Source organism: Staurois parvus, unplaced genomic scaffold (genome assembly GCF_062004578.1).
Source record: "Staurois parvus isolate SC_StPar_1 unplaced genomic scaffold, SC_StPar_1.0 ptg002170l, whole genome shotgun sequence".
Lineage (NCBI taxonomy): Eukaryota > Metazoa > Chordata > Amphibia > Anura > Ranidae > Staurois > Staurois parvus.
In genome coordinates, this window is record NW_028319966.1 from 89,718 (window position 1) to 106,867 (window position 17,150).

The window sequence follows — 17,150 nt, forward strand, 5'->3', positions numbered from 1 at the left end:
GGTCATGTGATCCGGTTGCTCTGTGTCAGCCAGCAGCAGCTGCAGGGGAGAGGAGGGAACATCAACAACAGATGGGCCATAGGAGCCTGTGGGTGGCATCACCACTCCAGCCTTTGTTGAGCTTTCTCCGCTCTCCCTTGCAGCCATCGCTGGCTGACACATGGGATCATTAGCTTGCTCTGGGGGCACTGAGCAGGAGGGAGGGGCCAGAAGCAGTGTCGGGGTATCTGGGAAGAGGAAGATCGGGGTGGGGAGGGGACATTTTTAAGGCTAGTTAGGTTTCAAGTGCTTGTAAAAGCTGAAGGTTTTTAACCTACATGTATTCTATATCCCATAGACACTCAGACGGCTCGGGAGAGAGCACGCATGAGCGCCTCCATAGCAAGCAGCTTGCTCTGGGGGCACTGAGCAGGAGGGAGGGGCCAGAAGCAGTGTCGGGGCATCTGGGAAGAGGAAGATCGGGGTGGGGAGGGGACATTTTTAAGGCTAGTTAGGTTTCAAGTGGTTAGAAAAGCTGAAGGTTTTTAACCTACATGCATTCTATATCCCATACACGCTCGGAGACGGCTCGGGAGAGAGCACGCATGAGCGCCTCCATAGCAAGCAGCTTGCTCTGGGGGCACTCAGCAGGAGGGAGGGGCCAGAAGCAGTGTCGGGGCATCTGGGAAGAGAAAGGTCAGGGCTGCTCTGTGCAAAACCATTACACAGAGCAGGTAAGTATGACCTTAAAAAGAAAAAAAAACCTTGTAACCACTTGAACCACTTTAAAGAGGCACTTCAGTCTTTTTTTTTAAAAACAGAATGAAGTCAGCCGTTACTAATGCTGTAACTGCTGACTTTTAAAAATCAGGGACTTACCAGTGCCTGGAATCGAGCGCCGTCTTCATGTAGCAGGTTCTTTTTACTGCCGCGGGTCCCTGGTGCCGCCATCTTGGATACGGAAGCCGGCTGTGACTTCCTGATATGTCACAGCCAGCTCCTCACTGATCATGCAGCATTCTGGGACTGGTTCTGCAACCTCTTGGAATGTTTGATGTGTGCGCACGACATTCTCACCTAGGTGAGAATTGAAGAAGTGGGAAAGGGGGTGCTTGTCCTAAAAGGAACCTACCCCCCCCCCCCCCCATTAAAAAAAAAAAGAAAGTATTAAAAACTGCAAAAGTGTTAGAGACGGGGGTGGGGAGTGAAGGTTTGCTTCAAATAGCTGCAATCTGTTGCTCTGCTGTAATCCATATTTACTGCTGCGGCCCTAAAACAACTGGCAGTACGATGTCCCTGCTATCAGGTATACACATGCCAGGGCCAATTTTTTGGGGTTTTTTTTGTTGTTTTTTTCAAGGTAAAAAAGTAAAAAAAAATTGGCCCTGGCATGTGTATACCTGATAGGTAGGTATAATTGTGGAGGAAAACCCAGCAAGAACAACATAGAATCGTCATGCAGACTGTGTCATTGGCAGCAGTTAGATCCGGGGCCCAATGCTGATTGCTTACCTAGCATGCCATAAAGCAGAAGACCTGTCATGACGGAAACATGGAGACCGCCATTGCGGACGTCTCCTCTAAATTCAACTTACTTACAGTATTTGAGTACTTTGAAACCACGAACAGGCAGGTAAGGCCGTTCGACTTTGTTCGGGGTGAGTTGCTTAGAAAGGTTGCCATTGGCAAAGCGGATAAATGTGAAGGGTTCTGGTCCACATCAGTCCATAATATCCAAACTGGCATGTTTCCAATGCAGGCCGAAAAGTAAAAGCCGCCATTTTGTTTGCATGGGCAGCCCTCATGGTTTGTTTTTAGAAATCGCACCCAGTGTGTGTATCAACTTTCAACCTTCAGCATCCGCTGGACCTGGATTTGGGAGATCATGATTACTCCTGGCTCTGAAACAAAAGTACACCAACCTTGCGCATTACCTCAGTAAACAATTAGTGGATTTATTGATTTAACCCCTTCCCGTCCGGCCCATGTATAGAAACAGCGGACGGTGGCAGTGCAGTGGCGGGTTGCCGTTCATAATCGGCGCCCACCATTTTGGACTGTGCGCGCTCCCTGGGAACACACGCAATCCAGTGCTCACTGTGTCCAAACACCGATCGCTGTACGGGACCTCTGTGTGATGTCCCGATTCATGCGATCCCTGATTGGCCAATCAGTGATCACATGAATAGTAGTAAACAAGATGTCACTTCTGACATCATTGCTTACTACGTGTGAAATCTGTGAATGATCACAAAGATCACATGGTACAGGGCTATTCACAACAGCCTTGTACCATGTGACAAGCTGTGACCAATCACAGCTTACACAGTATTTCTCAATGGCTGCAAAAATGCTGCCAGAGAGCAGGAGAAATGATTGCTTTTACAGCCTTTATGGGTGTAAAATCAATCAGTGTAAAAGAGAAAGAAAAAAAAAATCATCCACCCCCCACAAGTAGTACAGTGTCACTATGGTGACACTATACTGCTAGGGTGACTGTATGTTATAAAAAAAAAAATAATATAAAAAAATAAAGAAAAAATGTAAAAAAGACTTTTTGAAAAATAATTTTTGGTTATAAATTAATTTGGGTTATTTTTTTTTTTCACTAAAAAGATAACGGAATAAATTTTGGTCAAGGTTTATGAAGAAATATTATTTATTTGCAAAAAACACTTTTTTAAAATTTTTGGACTTTTTCATTTATATAGCACAAAAAAAATCCCAGTAGTGAATAAATACCACCAAACTAAAGTTTTATCTGTCTCAAAAAAATGCTAAAAAAATTCATATGGATACAGTGTTGCATGACCGCGCAATTGTCATTCAAAGTGTGATAGTGCTGAAAGCTGAAAATTGGCCTGGACTGGAAGGGGGGGAAAGTGTCCGGACTGGAAGGGGGTGAAAGTGTCCGGACTGGAAGGGGGGGAAAGTGTCCGGACTGGAAGGGGGGAAAGTGTCCGGACTGGAAGGGGGGGAAAGTGTCCGGACTGGAAGGGGGGGAAAGTGTCCGGACTGGAAGGCGGGCGGAAAGTGTCCGGACTGGAAGGCGGGCGGAAAGTGTCCGGACTGGAAGGCGGGCGGAAAGTGTCCGGACTGGAAGGCGGGCGGAAAGTGTCCGGACTGGAAGGCGGGCGGAAAGTGTCCGGACTGGAAGGCGGGGGGAAAGTGTCCGGACTGGAAGGCGGGGGGAAAGTGTCCGGACTGGAAGGCGGGGGGAAAGTGTCCGGACTGGAAGGCGGGGGGAAAGTGTCCGGACTGGAAGGCGGGGGGAAAGTGTCCGGACTGGAAGGCGGGGGGAAAGTGTCCGGACTGGAAGGCGGGGGGAAAGTGTCCGGACTGGAAGGCGGGGGGAAAGTGTCCGGACTGGAAGGCGGGGGGAAAGTGTCCGGACTGGAAGGCGGGGGGAAAGTGTCCGGACTGGAAGGCGGGGGGAAAGTGTCCGGACTGGAAGGCGGGGGAAAGTGTCCAGACATGAAGTAGTCAAGAGATATACTCACAAAAGTAGCAATATAACAGACATATATAATCCAAAAACGAATCCATACGATAAGGAGACACGCGCGAAACCCATCAGAAGGAGAGAGACTCAGGGTGACATTGACGCGTTTCGAAGGGGGGGGTCCCTTCTTCATCAGAGCTAATCAGACTGAGATAACCCTCCTCTATATATAGTCAGCGGTGTATTTACCACAAGGCCAACAAGGCGTTTGCCTAGGGCGGCATTTTTCAGGGGGGCAGTGTCGCCCTCCCCCAGAAGAAAGGGCACATGTGGCAGGGATGGGGACCTGGTGAAACTCCACCATGGAATCCAAGGAGGCTGTGTGCTGCTGGAGGGTGTTCGCTTCCTGCACAAGGGAGACGCTGGGCTTGGAGGTTAAGGTTAGTGCTCCACCAAAGCTTGGCCATACACGGGTCGAATTCCGATCTTTTCTAAGAATTTTCGTTTGAATTTCGTATCATTAGTGGGCCACAGCGACGGCCGATTTTCATGTGACCATCGAATTTGAGTGATCAGGCATGTTGGAACTTTTTTGAAAAACTGCCAAATTTCTAATCAATGATGAGAGAATCGTGCGAGAAGTATAAACGAAAAAGAAATGAGCGTGAAATGTGAGCAGGAAAGAAAAGAAAATTCTTGGCCACGAAAATTCTTTTCTGTAGCAACATCTGAAATTGAAGGCTTGGTTGGTCGAATTTCTAAATCAATGGTGGCACCATTGGGTTACAAATTTCCAATTTTCTAAAGAAAATTCGTTTGCAATTCGACCCGTGTATGGCCTGCATAAGTCTCTCTCTCTGCGAGCGGGATGGTGAGGGGGTGATTGGCGGAGAGTAGCATGGCGGTGGTGGGGGATGATTGGCAGAGAGTGGTGTGGTGGTGGGGGGTGATTGGTGAAGCGTTACATGGCGGTGCCGGGGTGATTGGGGGAGAGTGGCATGGCAGTGCCGGGGTGGTGGGGGGTGATTGTGGAGAGTGGCATGGCGGTGGTGGGGGGTGATTGGCGGAGAGTGGCATGGCAGTGGTGGGTGGTGATTGGGGGAGAGTGGCATGGTGGTGCCGGGGTGGTGGGGGATGATTGGCGGAGAGTGGCATGGCGGTGGTGGGGGATTGGGGGAGAGTGGCATGGCGGTGCAGGGGGTGGTGGGTGATTGGGGGAGAGTGGCATGGCGGTGCCAGGGTGGTGATTGGCGGGGAGTGGCATGGCGGTGCCGGGGTGGTGGGTGATTGGGGGAGAGTGGCATGGCGGCGGTGGGGGGTGATTGGCGGAGAGTGGCATGGCGGCGGTGGGGGGTGATTGGCGGAGAGTTTTGGGGGCTGGGGTGAGGTGCCCAATTTTATTGTTGCCTAGGGAAGCACAAGAACTAAATGCACCACTGTATATAATCAGTATCTAGGTGTGAGCCTTCCCAAATGGGCGGGACAAACACGTCCTAGGAGGTGGGGCCAATGTGTCACAACAAAGATATAAATATATATTTATGTAGAAAACATAAAATTGTATGTAGACATAAAATCAGAAAAAGAATATAGATACAATTATAGATATGTCTAACAAAAGATGACAAAATGATATACATATGTTTTATGTCTACATGCATTTCTCTCTCTCTCTCTATATATATATATATAATCTTTGTTGTGACACGTTGGCCCCACCTCCTAGGATGTTTGTCCCGCCCATTTGGGAAGGCTCACACATACTGACTGTATATAGAGGAGGGTTATCTCTGATGAAGAAGGGACCCCCTCCTCCCTTCGAAACGCGTCAACGTCACCCTGTGAGTCGCCCCTTCCAATGAGATTCGCACGTGTCTCCTTATCGTATGGATTTGTTTTTTGGATTATATATTGTTATATTGCTACTTTTGTAATTGTATCTCTTAAATCAATAAATCCGCTAATTGTTTACTGAGGTAATGCGCAAGGTCGGTGCGCTCTGTTTTTTGTTCTCTACTACAGTTTGTATGGAGCTTCCCCAGCTTGGTGTTGGAGCTGCACAACCTTTGATCGGTCTTGGACGAACTTCCATATACTCTAGTATTATTGGTGCATCGGCCCTCTACTGATCTGGGTCCCTGAGCGCAGCAGGTGTTGCATCGGTGTCTACTTTTCTGAAACAAAAGTATTTAAACACTACTGTGAACAAGACATATGGGGGGGGGGGGGGGTTTACTAAAACTGGAGGGTGCAAAATCTGGAGCATCTCTGCATAGAAACCAATTGGCTTCCAAGTTTTATTGTGAAAGCTGAATTGAACAAACTGGAGGTAGAAGCTGATTGGCTCCCACGCACAGCTGGACCAGGTTTTGAGTGCTCCACTTTTAGTAGACCTCCTTTGTTTTATAGACTGCCTGAAAAAACTACAGAATATTTTTATAGAAGAAAAATGTAGTAGATGGACTTATTTTCTTTTATAGACTTTGTATATTTTGCTGCGCTAATATTGGTCTAAAGTTCTACTGAAATACTAATTTTTATATTTTTGTGCTTATCGGAAAAGTGAAGGCATCGTGTGTGTAAATCTAGAGACCGGCTGACCAGAATTAGAGATCATTTGGCAAGTTAAATGATTCACAAATGCACGAGGGCTGTACCAAAAGTGATGCAAAAGTGGGTGTAACTTTATTAACTGATAAAGGTCGTTCAAATGTCACATATTGGTGGAGCAATTCTTCCTCAATAGTAACGCCTCTTCCTCTTTTTCATTGCAGGTAAATAATAGTTTCCAAGCAGAAGCGATGTGCTGTCATTGAGTTCTTGATGAAGGAGAGATGCAAGTTGACCGACATCTGTAGAAGGCTACAGAATGTTTATGGAGATGACACCATTGACAAGAGTCACCAATGAGATTACACCATTGGTAAGAGTCACCAATGAGAAGACATTGCTATTATTAATGGTGTCATCTCTGCAAACATTCTGTATCTGTGGATTTCGGAAAGCCTGGACCCCTCCTTCATCAGGAACACAGTGACAACACCTTGCTCCTACTTAGAATCCATAAAAGGTTAATAACAGATTTCAAGCAGAAGCAATGTGCTGTCATCGATTTCCCGATGGAGGGGTCCAGGCTGTCCCACATCCACAGAAGGCTACAGAATGTTTACGGAGATGACACCATTGACAAGAGCAATGTCTAGTCATTGGTGACTCCTGTCAATGGTGTCATCTCTGACATCCACAAAAGGCTACACAATGTTTAGAGATGACACCATTGACAGGAGTCACCAATGACTAGACATTGCTCTTGTCAATGGTGTCATCTCCGTAAACATTCTGTAGCCTTCTGTGGATGTGGGACAGCCTGGACCCCTCCATCGGGAAATCGATGACAGCACATTGCTTCTGCTTGAAATCTGTTATTAACCTTTTATGGATTCTGAGTAGGAGCAAGGTGTTGTCACTGTGTTCTTGATGCAGGAGGGGTCCAGGTTGTACGACATCCACAGAAAGATACAAAATGTTTACAGAGATGACATCATTGATAATAGAAATGTCTTCTCATTGGTAACTCGTCAATGGTGTCATCTCCATAAACATTCATTCTGTAGCCTTCTGCAGATGTCGGACAGCCTGCACTCCTCCATCAGGAACTCAATTACAGCACATTGCTTCTGCTTGGAATTCATGATTAACCTTTTTATTTTATTTTTTTTTAATTAACTTACATAGGTTGTTCAAATTTCAAGTTTGTAGAGTAACTCTTCCTCTATAGGAACCTTTTTCATCATCTTTTTCATTGCAGGTAAATAATAGATTCCAAGCAGAAGCAATGTGCTGTCACTGAGTTCCTGATGAAGGAGGCTTTCCGATATCCACGCAAGGCTACACAATGTTTACAGAGATGACACCGTTGACAGGAGTCACCAATGACTAGACATTGCTCTTGTCAATGGTGTCACCTCTGCAAACATTCTGTAGCCTTCTGTGGATGTGGGACAGCCTGCACCCCTCCATCAAGAACTCAATGACAGCACATTGCTTCTGCTTGAAATCTGTTATTAACCTTTTATGGATTCTGAGTAGGAGCAAGGTGTTGTCACTGTGTTCTTGATGAAGGAGGGGTCCAGATTGTCCGACATCCACAGAAAGATACAGAATGTTTGCAGAGGTGACACCATTGAGAATTGCAATGTCTTCTCATTGGTGACTATTGTCAATGGTGTCATCTCTGTAAACATTGTGTGGATGTTGGACAGCCCCTCCTTCATCAGAAACTCAATGACAGCACATTGCAGGTATATAATGGATTCCAAGCAGAAGCAATTAAAAAGAAGAGGAAGTTTCCTATAGAGGAAGAGTTGCTCTACCAAGGTGTGAAATTTGAACAACCTATGCAAGTTAGCAAGGCCCACTTGTAGATGACTTTCAGTACAGCCCTCGTATTTGAAGACTTTTGTTTCCCTGAAGTTACACCTGTGCATTGAGAACACCAGATACTACTATATCGGAGGATTTCTGCCACTTGGAACAGATCCGATCTCACCGGCTGTTTCAGGGCCATTTGATGAGATCACCAGAGCTGCTTCTTCTGTGTCTCTGCTCTAGCCTCAGAGACCCTCCAAATGACCGCACACATCCGGAACCCTTCATGATCACAGTGTAGCTTGTTTTATTTTGCACTGAATGGGTTTTTGATATGTTTCCATAAAGGTTTTTCAGGGATTTTATTACCTTGTGTGGCTGTATTATTCATTTTTGCTTTCTATGCTTAAAAAAAAATAAAAAAATAAAAAATGTCACATGAAAATCTAAAGCTCAACATATGGATTACAATCTGACACAACCTCTTTTAGAGCAGCCAACAGCTATGTAGTGTGGGGCAGGGGCCCCCCCAACCCCCAGGCTGTGGATCGGGCCAAGCGGTGGGCGAGGCATCACAACCTGCACTGCCAACCACCCGCCGCCAGAGGGCACCCACTCCCCTTCTCCTAGCACCACAACTTCCTTCCCTGTCTGTGGTCACGAAGGGGAGGGAGGAGAGTCGGGGCAAAGATCTCATAGAGCACCAGGCTGCACCCCCAACAGCCCCCCTTTCCTAAAGTGACAGCCTGCACCCCTTTCCCTGGTCCATGGTGGGGTTGTCTTCTGCGCAGCCAGGAGGGATTGGGACCGATGGTGTGAAGGAATCGTTTTATCACTCTCTATTTCCAGGGGGGCACGCCTATCACTCTCTGTTTCCAGGGGGAGCACGCCCATCACTCTCTGTTTCCAGGGGGAGCACGCCCATCACTCTCTGTTTCCAGGGGGAGCACGCCCATCACTCTCTGTTTCCAGGGGGAGCACGCCCATCACTCTCTGTTTCCAGGGGGAGCACGCCCATCACTCTCTGTTTCCAGGGGGAGCACGCCCATCACTCTGTTTCCAGGGGGAGCACGCCCATCACTCTGTTTCCAGGGGGAGCACACCCATCACTCTCTGTTTCCAGGGGGGCCACGCCCATCACTCTCTGTTTCCAGGGGGGCCACGCCCATCACTCTCTATTTCCAGGGGGGCACGCCCATCACTCTCTATTTTCAGGGGGGCACGCCCATCACTCTCTATTTCCAGGGGGGGCACTCATATAAATCTCTATATCTAAAGTCTTGGTAAATCTAATGTTGATTCTAGAGATTGTACAGTGAGATTGTAACCTGTGTGCTGAGCTCTAAATAGAAAACTATTATATTTGCTTTCTTTTATGATACACATGAATGAAACTGGCTTAACCCTTTCACGCCGACCATGATTGCGTACCTGTCTTTGCGTTGGGAGCGAGCCGCACAGAGAGCGGGGACCCACCGAGAGCCCAGGGTCCCAAGGTAATGATCAGGACCCAGAACTCCCGATTCCAGGTCACCCGCTTGGCTATTGCAGTGATCAGTCACTGTGAAGCCTCCTTTTTCTCTCTCTGAATGAAATCTCTTTGTCCTTTCAGAGAGAAAAAAAAAAAAGTGTAAAATAATAATTAACCCCCTCCCCCTTCCTGAACCAGGCCATTTTTTGCGATACGGCGCTGCGTTACTTTAACTGACATTTGCACGGTCATGCAACGCAGCACCCAAATTCAATTTACATCCTTTTTTTTCCCACTAGAGCTTTCTTTCGGTGGTATTTGATCACCTCTGCGTTTGTTTTTTTGATAGCACAATTTAAAAAAAAAAAACAATTTTGACTTTTTATTATTAAGCATGTCCTGTAAAAAAAAATTTAAAAAATCAAATTTCGTCAAATGTATGCCAAAATGTATTCTGCTCCGTGTCTTTAAAAAAAAATCCCAATACGTGTAAATTAATTGGTTTACGTTAAAGTTATAGCGTCTACAAATAGCGGTATATATACTGGGATTATTTTTTTTTTTTTTTTAACTAGTAGTGGCTGCAATCAGCGACTTATAGTGGGACTGCGGCGGGCATTCTGACACTGGGGGGGGGAACTGACTTGGTGTCACTGACATCCCGTGACACCACTACAGTGATCAGTGCTTAAAAAAAGGCATTGACACTGTACTAATGACACTGGGCAGGAAGGGGTTAACATGAGGGGCGATCAAAGGGTTAACTGTGTTTTACTATTTGCTGTGTCCATGTGTTTCACTGTAAGCACACTGCTTTGGATGGCTGTGCTGTGCACAGCCATCCAAAGTACTGTGGACGAGCTGACAGGGAGGAGAACTGTTTTCTTTACAAACAGTTCTCCTCCCCGTCGGAGATGCTCGGCAATCACCGGCCAGGACCCAGTGATTGACGGCCACAAATAGCAGATACATTTAAATTAATTGGTTTATGTGAAAGTTATAGCTTCTACCAATGGCGGTATATATACTAGAATTTTTTTTTCTAGTAGTAATAGCAGCGATTACCGTCTTATAGCGGGACTGCGGCGCGCATTCTGACACTGGGGGGAACTAACTGCCACTGACATCCCCAGTGACACCAATACAGTGATCAGTGCTAATAAAAAGCACTGACACTGTACTAATGGCACTGAGCAGGAAGGGGTTAACGTGGGGCAATCAAAGGGTTAACTGTGTGCGCTTTACACTAAGTACACTGCTATGCAGAGCCATACAAAGCAGTCTGCAGGAGCTAACAGGGGAGAGATCTGTATTGTTTACATACAGCTTTCTCCTGTCAGTGATACTCCGTGATCGTCGGGTGCCGGCGAGGAATCACCGGCTAGGACCCGATGATTGACAGCCGAGGCCGCTGCGCTCCTAGCCACAAATGCAAAATCACGTGTTTATATGTAATTTTGCACAGCCCTGCAGCAGTATTTCTCCTATAAGGCAGCAGGAATGCGGTTAAATCAGAAGTGTCCACGTTGTCAGCATGAAGGCAACTTTAACTGAAATAAAATATTTTATTAAAGAAACAAAAAAATATACATATATATATATATATAAACCATCAATCATCATCTTGTACTCCTGAATTCGTATCATTGGATTGTGTTTCTGCTGTTGAGGTCACTGGACTGGCCGTGGGCTGCGTGTCTCTTTCCACAACATCGTCTACTTCTTCCAACAGATCATCAAAATCCTCCGGAATCTCATCTGGATCCGAGGGAGGAGCCTGAGACACAACGTGTGTCGGGGTCACTGCAGGAGGAGTACAAAGGAGACATTTACAGAAAATCACATCTCTGGGTTATAGCGGTTTCATTTCCTCATCAACTGATCACACAGCTATGCCCATCTCCCTGCAAAGCCCCCCAATCCCACCGTCCTCATCATCTGTTTGTGTGCTTTTTATGTTTACTCGACTGCTACACACACAAAACAACATGCTAAAGAAGGATTTGAACGACATGTTGTCTACAGAAAGATGGAAGCAGAGTAGTCTGTGGTTACAGAACTCCGCAGTAACTCCGGTCATACTGGCAATTCATAAAGAAGAGTCTATGTTGTAGGCAGGGGCGGACTGACAACTCATGGGGCCCCCCGGGCAATAGGGGATCATGGGGCCCCTGTGTCCTTGCCCAAACTCAAAAAAGCCTATGAAAAAGGTACCAGGGGCATCTCATGGGGCCCCCTACTGACCCTGGGCCCTCGGGCAGTGCCTGAGTTTCCAAATGGTCAGTCTGCCCCTGGTTGTAGGAGTCCAGGCTTCATCCTTGGATTAGAATCGATGAGCTATTTGCTTACTACTGTCACAAGTTTTTAACCCCTCTCCCTCCAGAGGATTACACCCCCCCCCCCCCCTCCCTTCCTGACCAGGCCATTTTTTGCAATACGGCACTGCGTTACTTTGACAATTGCGCGGTCATGCAGCGTCATGACATTTATGTCCTTTTTTTTTTCTCACGAATAGCTTTCTTTCTGTGGTATTTGATGGCTCGTGCGGTTTTTATTTTTTACGCTATAAACACAAAAAGACAATTTTGAAAAAAAATATATATATTTTTTTTTTTTGCCTTTCCCCTATTAAACATGTCCAGTAAAAAAATTAAAACATCCAATTGTTCTATTGTGTGTCTGGCTTGGGAGCAAACTATTATGGGATGTATGCGTTTGTGTATTAGCTTAGTGGGGGGTGTCTCCAGCAGCCCTCCCTCCTGATAGGACTGTCTGCTGGTGTGAAGTTTGATTACCTGTGTGTCTCTTGTTGCCAAGTGTAGATTGCCCCGCCCTGTGTCATTATGCAGGGAGGGGGGATTTGTCCCGTAAGTGTATAAAAAGCCAGTTCGAGTTTCAAATGAAGAGTTCCATGTTCGGACAGACTGGTGTCGTCTAGTCTTGTGTGTTCGGACGGGGAAGCAGTATTATAACGGAAGTACCCAAGCGTAGACTGGGTCGGCTCCATTACAGATGTAAACATGTCCGTTTACATCCGCCACTGCACAGAGGGCAATGGATGGAGCCGATCAGTCCACCAGTGTGAAAAGGGCCTGAGGGGTTTTCTTGCTCTCCATCAGGGGCTGACTGGCAACTCATGGGGCCCCTGTGTCCTCGCCCACACCCCAAAAAAGCCTATGAAAAAGCCAATGAAAGGTACCAGGGGCATCTCATGGGGCCCCCTACTGACCCTGGGCCCTCGGGCAGTGCCTGAGTGCTCGAATGGTCAGTCCACCCCTGCTCTCCATGCAAGTATACTGGAATGTTTACAATTTACAATGTGACCCACACCCCAAGGACATCGGCCAATATGCTAAGAATCCATGGCAGAGGATTTGCAGCACCAGAACAGAGAAGTGTTACATGCAATGTAGGCAGCTGGAGGAATCCTTATTATCTGTACAAGCAATGCCCGGAGGGGATCACAATTTGCACTTTTGTAATATTTTATGAAGACCTCACGTTATTAGTAATCACCTGAAATACCGTCGGGACATATGGGCAGCTTAGCTGCAAACAACGCTTGTAAGAATTTTTTTTTAGTCAACCTGATGATGGAGATCACAATGCGGACATTACAGCCCAATCCACTGAAGAAGTCTTTATTGCGAATTGGTAAGTGTGGCCAGTCAAAGCCCAGCATGTGCGGTTTTACCTTCGCAGACTGAATTCTGACTGATATGTGTTACAGCTCTTCATTTAATAATTTTTTTTTATTATTATTATTATACAGGATTTATATATTATTATACAGGATTTATTATTATTATACAGGATTTATATATTATTATACAGGATTTATATAATTATTATACGGGATTTATATATTATTATACAGGATTTATATATTATTATTATACAGGATTTATTATTATTATACAGGATTTATATATTATTATTATTATACAGGATTTATATTATTATACAGGATTTATATATTTTTATTATACAGGATTTATATTATTATTATTATTATACAGGATTTATATTATTATTATACAGGATTTATATATTATTATTATACAGGATTTATTATTATTATACAGGATTTATATATTATTATTATACAGGATTTATATTATTATACAGGATTTATATATTTTTATTATACAGGATTTATATTATTATTATACAGGATTTATATATTATTATTATACAGGATTTATTATTATTATACAGGATTTATATATTATTATTATACAGGATTTATTATTATTATACAGGATTTATATATTATTATTATTATACAGGATTTATATATTATTATTATACAGGATTTATATATTATTATTATACAGGATTTATGGCGCCAACAGTTTGCTCAGCGCTTTACAATATAACGGGAGACAATACAGCAACAATACAGTTCAATACAAGAGGGTTAGGAGGGCCCTGATCCTGGGAGCTTACAATCTAAGATGGTGTCATTAGCGTATTTCAGTATATTACTGCAAAAGCATAAAGCTCAGCAAAGTGACGCCATGACAGTTAGGCCTCATGTACACTTGCTTTGCTATCTGAAGAGCAATCCACATTCGACATTCAGAGAGGTGCTGTATTATCTCCTCACAGCCTGTTATAACCTCCTAAATGCAGGACTATCACGCATTCAGCCGGTACAGCATGGGCCCATGCATATGAATGGGTTGTGCACGGCAGGTGGTAGTGTACTCCAAGTGGATTAAAGTCCTTGTAAAGGCTCAATGCATGAAGGTAAAGACCTATTGTGTACAGCAGCCCCCCCCCCCCCCCCAAATAAATACCTGAACCCGATCACGATCTAGCGATGTTCACAAGAGCCTCAGTTCTTTGGGGACTCGTCCTGCTCATTGACTGAGACGCCCACCATTGGCTCCCACGTCAATCACAGCCAGTGAGGAGAGAGAGGAGGCAGGGCCGAGCTGTGGCTCTGTGTGAATGGACACGCAGAGCAGCGGCTCGGGAGAAAGTCTGCTTGGGTGCCCCCATAGCAAGCTGCAGAAGCCGCAGGGGGACCTGAGATGAAGAGATCGGGCTGCTCTGTGCAAAACCATTGCTCAGAGCAGATATGTATGAAATGTTGATTTTTAGAAAAAAAAGACATTGCCTTTAACATCACTTTAACCTCTTGGCACCGGCCACACGCAAATGTGCGGCCTCCCGGCGTCTGGGCCTTGACACCGAGCGGTCGCACATTTGTGTGCCATTAAGAAAAGCGTGCTGAGAGCGTGTGCCCTGCGCACTCCCAGCACACATGTCCGGTACTCACAGAAAGGTCCCGGTCTGCTCTTTCGATCAGGACCTTTCCCGATCATGTGACCGTCACATGACCCTAAACCCCACCCCGCCTCCCGGCTTCTGAAACCCAATTAAAGGACGGGAAGGCGCCGGCGCCAAGGCGTTAACCTCAGGGTTTAACTGCCCCCCCCAAGTGCAAGTGTAAATGAGCCCCAAGTGCGATTCATACCCTGACTGTCTGCTAGTGCCTGCATCTTCTGCATTCTCTTCTCCAGAGCCAGTAGCCTGTTCTTCTCTATCTTCTGCCTTGTCTCTTCGCTCAGCTCAGTGGTGCTGGACTGTGACAAAGACAGTGCAGAGGGTTCTGGGAAAGCTGGAATGTCTTCAGACTCAATCTGGTCATCTTCCATCTGTACAACAACTGGAGAAACAGAACAAATGCAGAGAATTCATAAACACACCGCAACAAAGAAATCATCCAGCGTTAATATGAATGAGACGTTACAAAAAGTCTAAAATGTGATGTATGGAACCATCGCACAGAAACCCCGATACCTACAGAGGTCCTGTCGGCAGGAACCAGTTTATTTTTGTGGCAGTATTTAAGTCACATTAAATGACTAATTAATGCAACACAGAGATTATCGGCCACACAATTTTCAAAGTCTTAATAAAACATTTAACATGTTCAGAGCCACTGGAGAACATCGCACACATAGGATCCTATCAGAGAAGTGGATCGTCTCATCTGTAAAGTGCAGCGCAAACTGTTGGCACTATAGAAGTCCCAGTAATAGTAATAATAATAATAATAATAATAATAAAAATAAGTAATCTCTCAGAACAGCTACGGCTCTAATCACATCAGCATTTGATTTTAAAGAAGAATTCAAGGCATGGTGGGATTTTACCCGAGTTTAACAGGTACCCGCTACCACTGCGATCGCCTAGGCGGTCGGAAGTGGAAGTTCTCCTGCCCCCCTCAGTCCTCTGGGACACTTGACAGGTCCCAGAGAACTGCAGGACCATTCGCAATGCGTAGCTTGTGAAAGCGCAGTGGGCATCTGCAAGTCAGATTCCCACTTAACCACCTCCCGTCCGGCCATTGTATATAAAAGGCCTCCCCGCCTTCTGCTTGTGCGCGCTCCCTCCGGACACAGTGGAGCACGGAGCGTCATACGGGACCTCTGTGTGAGGTCCCGATCATGTGATCACTAATTAGCCAATCAGTGATCACATGAATAGGTGTAAGCAAGATGTCACTTCTGACATCATTGCTTACTACGTGTGAAATCTGTTAATGATCACAGAGATCACATGGTACAGGGCCATTCACAACAGCCTTGTACCATGTGACAAGCTGTGACCAATCACAGCTCACAATGTATTTCTCAATGGCTGCAAGAATGCAGCCAGAGAGAAGGCGAAATGATTGCTTTTACAGCCTTTATGGGTGTAAAAGCAATCAGTGTAAAAAAAATAACAAATCTACATCATCCCCCACAAGTAGTACAGTGTCACCATGGTGACACTGTACTGCTAGGGTGACAGTATGTAAAAAAAAAAAAAAAATCTTCATCACCCCCCACAAGTAGTACAGTGTCACCATGGTGACACTACTGCTAGGGTGACCGCATGTAAAAAAAAAAATAATAATATAAAAAAATAAAAAAAAAAAGTAAAACAAAAATGTTTAAAAATTATAATTTTTGGTTATAAACTAATTTGGGTTATTTTTTTTACTAAAAAGATAACAGAATAAATTTTGGCCAAGATTTATGATGAAATACTATTTATTTGCAAAATTTTATAAGAAAAAAACTTTTTTTCAAACTTTTTGGACTTTTTCATTTACATTGCAAAAAAAAAATAAAAATCCCAGCGGTGAATAAATACCACCAAAATAAAGTTTTATCTGTCTCAAAAAAATGCTAAAAAATTCATATGGGTACAGTGTTGCATGACCGCGCAATTGTCATTCAAAGTGTGATTGCGCTGAAAGCAGAAAATTGGCCTGGGGGGGAAGGGGGTAAAAGTGTCCGGACTGGAAGGGGTTAAGAAGCCGAGGCCAGAGGACGGCCGTTGAAGCCATCTGTGGTGATGACAACGCTGGATCCCAGGACAGATGAGCGGCTGTTTTTCTTTTAAAAGTCCTCCACTAGCTGGAAAAAAATTTAAAAGTTAGCAGCTACAAATACAGTACCTGCTGACTTTTAAAAACACAGCCGCCGGCCTGTCCAGGGATCCAGCGATGTCCACACCCGGCCCGGCTCTTTGCCGATCTTCGGGTCCAAGTTCTGGCATCTTAACTGTAACATCCTTGTGGCTTTACAGCCAGCTGCTCACTGCACATGTGTGAGCCGCACCGAGTGAATGGTCCCGCAGTCTCCTGCGGGGAAGGGGGGGGGGGCAAACTTCCTCTCAGATCACTGCAGCAATCTGACCAAAAGTAGGAACAGATGCTTGTCAAAATCAGGTACCCCCTCCCCCACCCTATCTTTAATATGGGAGAGGAGGGAGGAAGAGGAAAGGTGCAAAAACAAATTCAATTTTTTTTTTTTTTTTCCTGGCTTTTCCATTTTTTCTCATAGCTTTAAAAGTTCCAGAAATTTTACATCTCTACCTGGAACACTA

General features: G+C 45.3%; 1 protein-coding gene and 1 non-coding gene across 2 annotated transcripts in view; both read right to left on the minus strand.

The window, feature by feature from the left end:
• Window positions 1-10,811: 10,811 nt before the first annotated feature.
• TIPIN (TIMELESS interacting protein) overlaps window positions 10,812-17,150 on the minus strand; it is a 50,041-nt gene continuing 43,702 nt past the window's right edge. The window contains exons 7-8 of the mRNA XM_089665268.1: window positions 14,746-14,937; window positions 10,812-11,063 (exon numbers count right to left, since the gene is read on the minus strand). Of these exons, the coding sequence (XP_089521394.1) occupies window positions 10,873-11,063; window positions 14,746-14,937 (383 nt within the window). The 3' untranslated portion in view covers window positions 10,812-10,872. The remainder of the gene's footprint in view (window positions 11,064-14,745; window positions 14,938-17,150) is intronic.
• LOC149432304 (small Cajal body-specific RNA 14) lies at window positions 15,038-15,168 on the minus strand. The gene has a single exon (XR_016309156.1).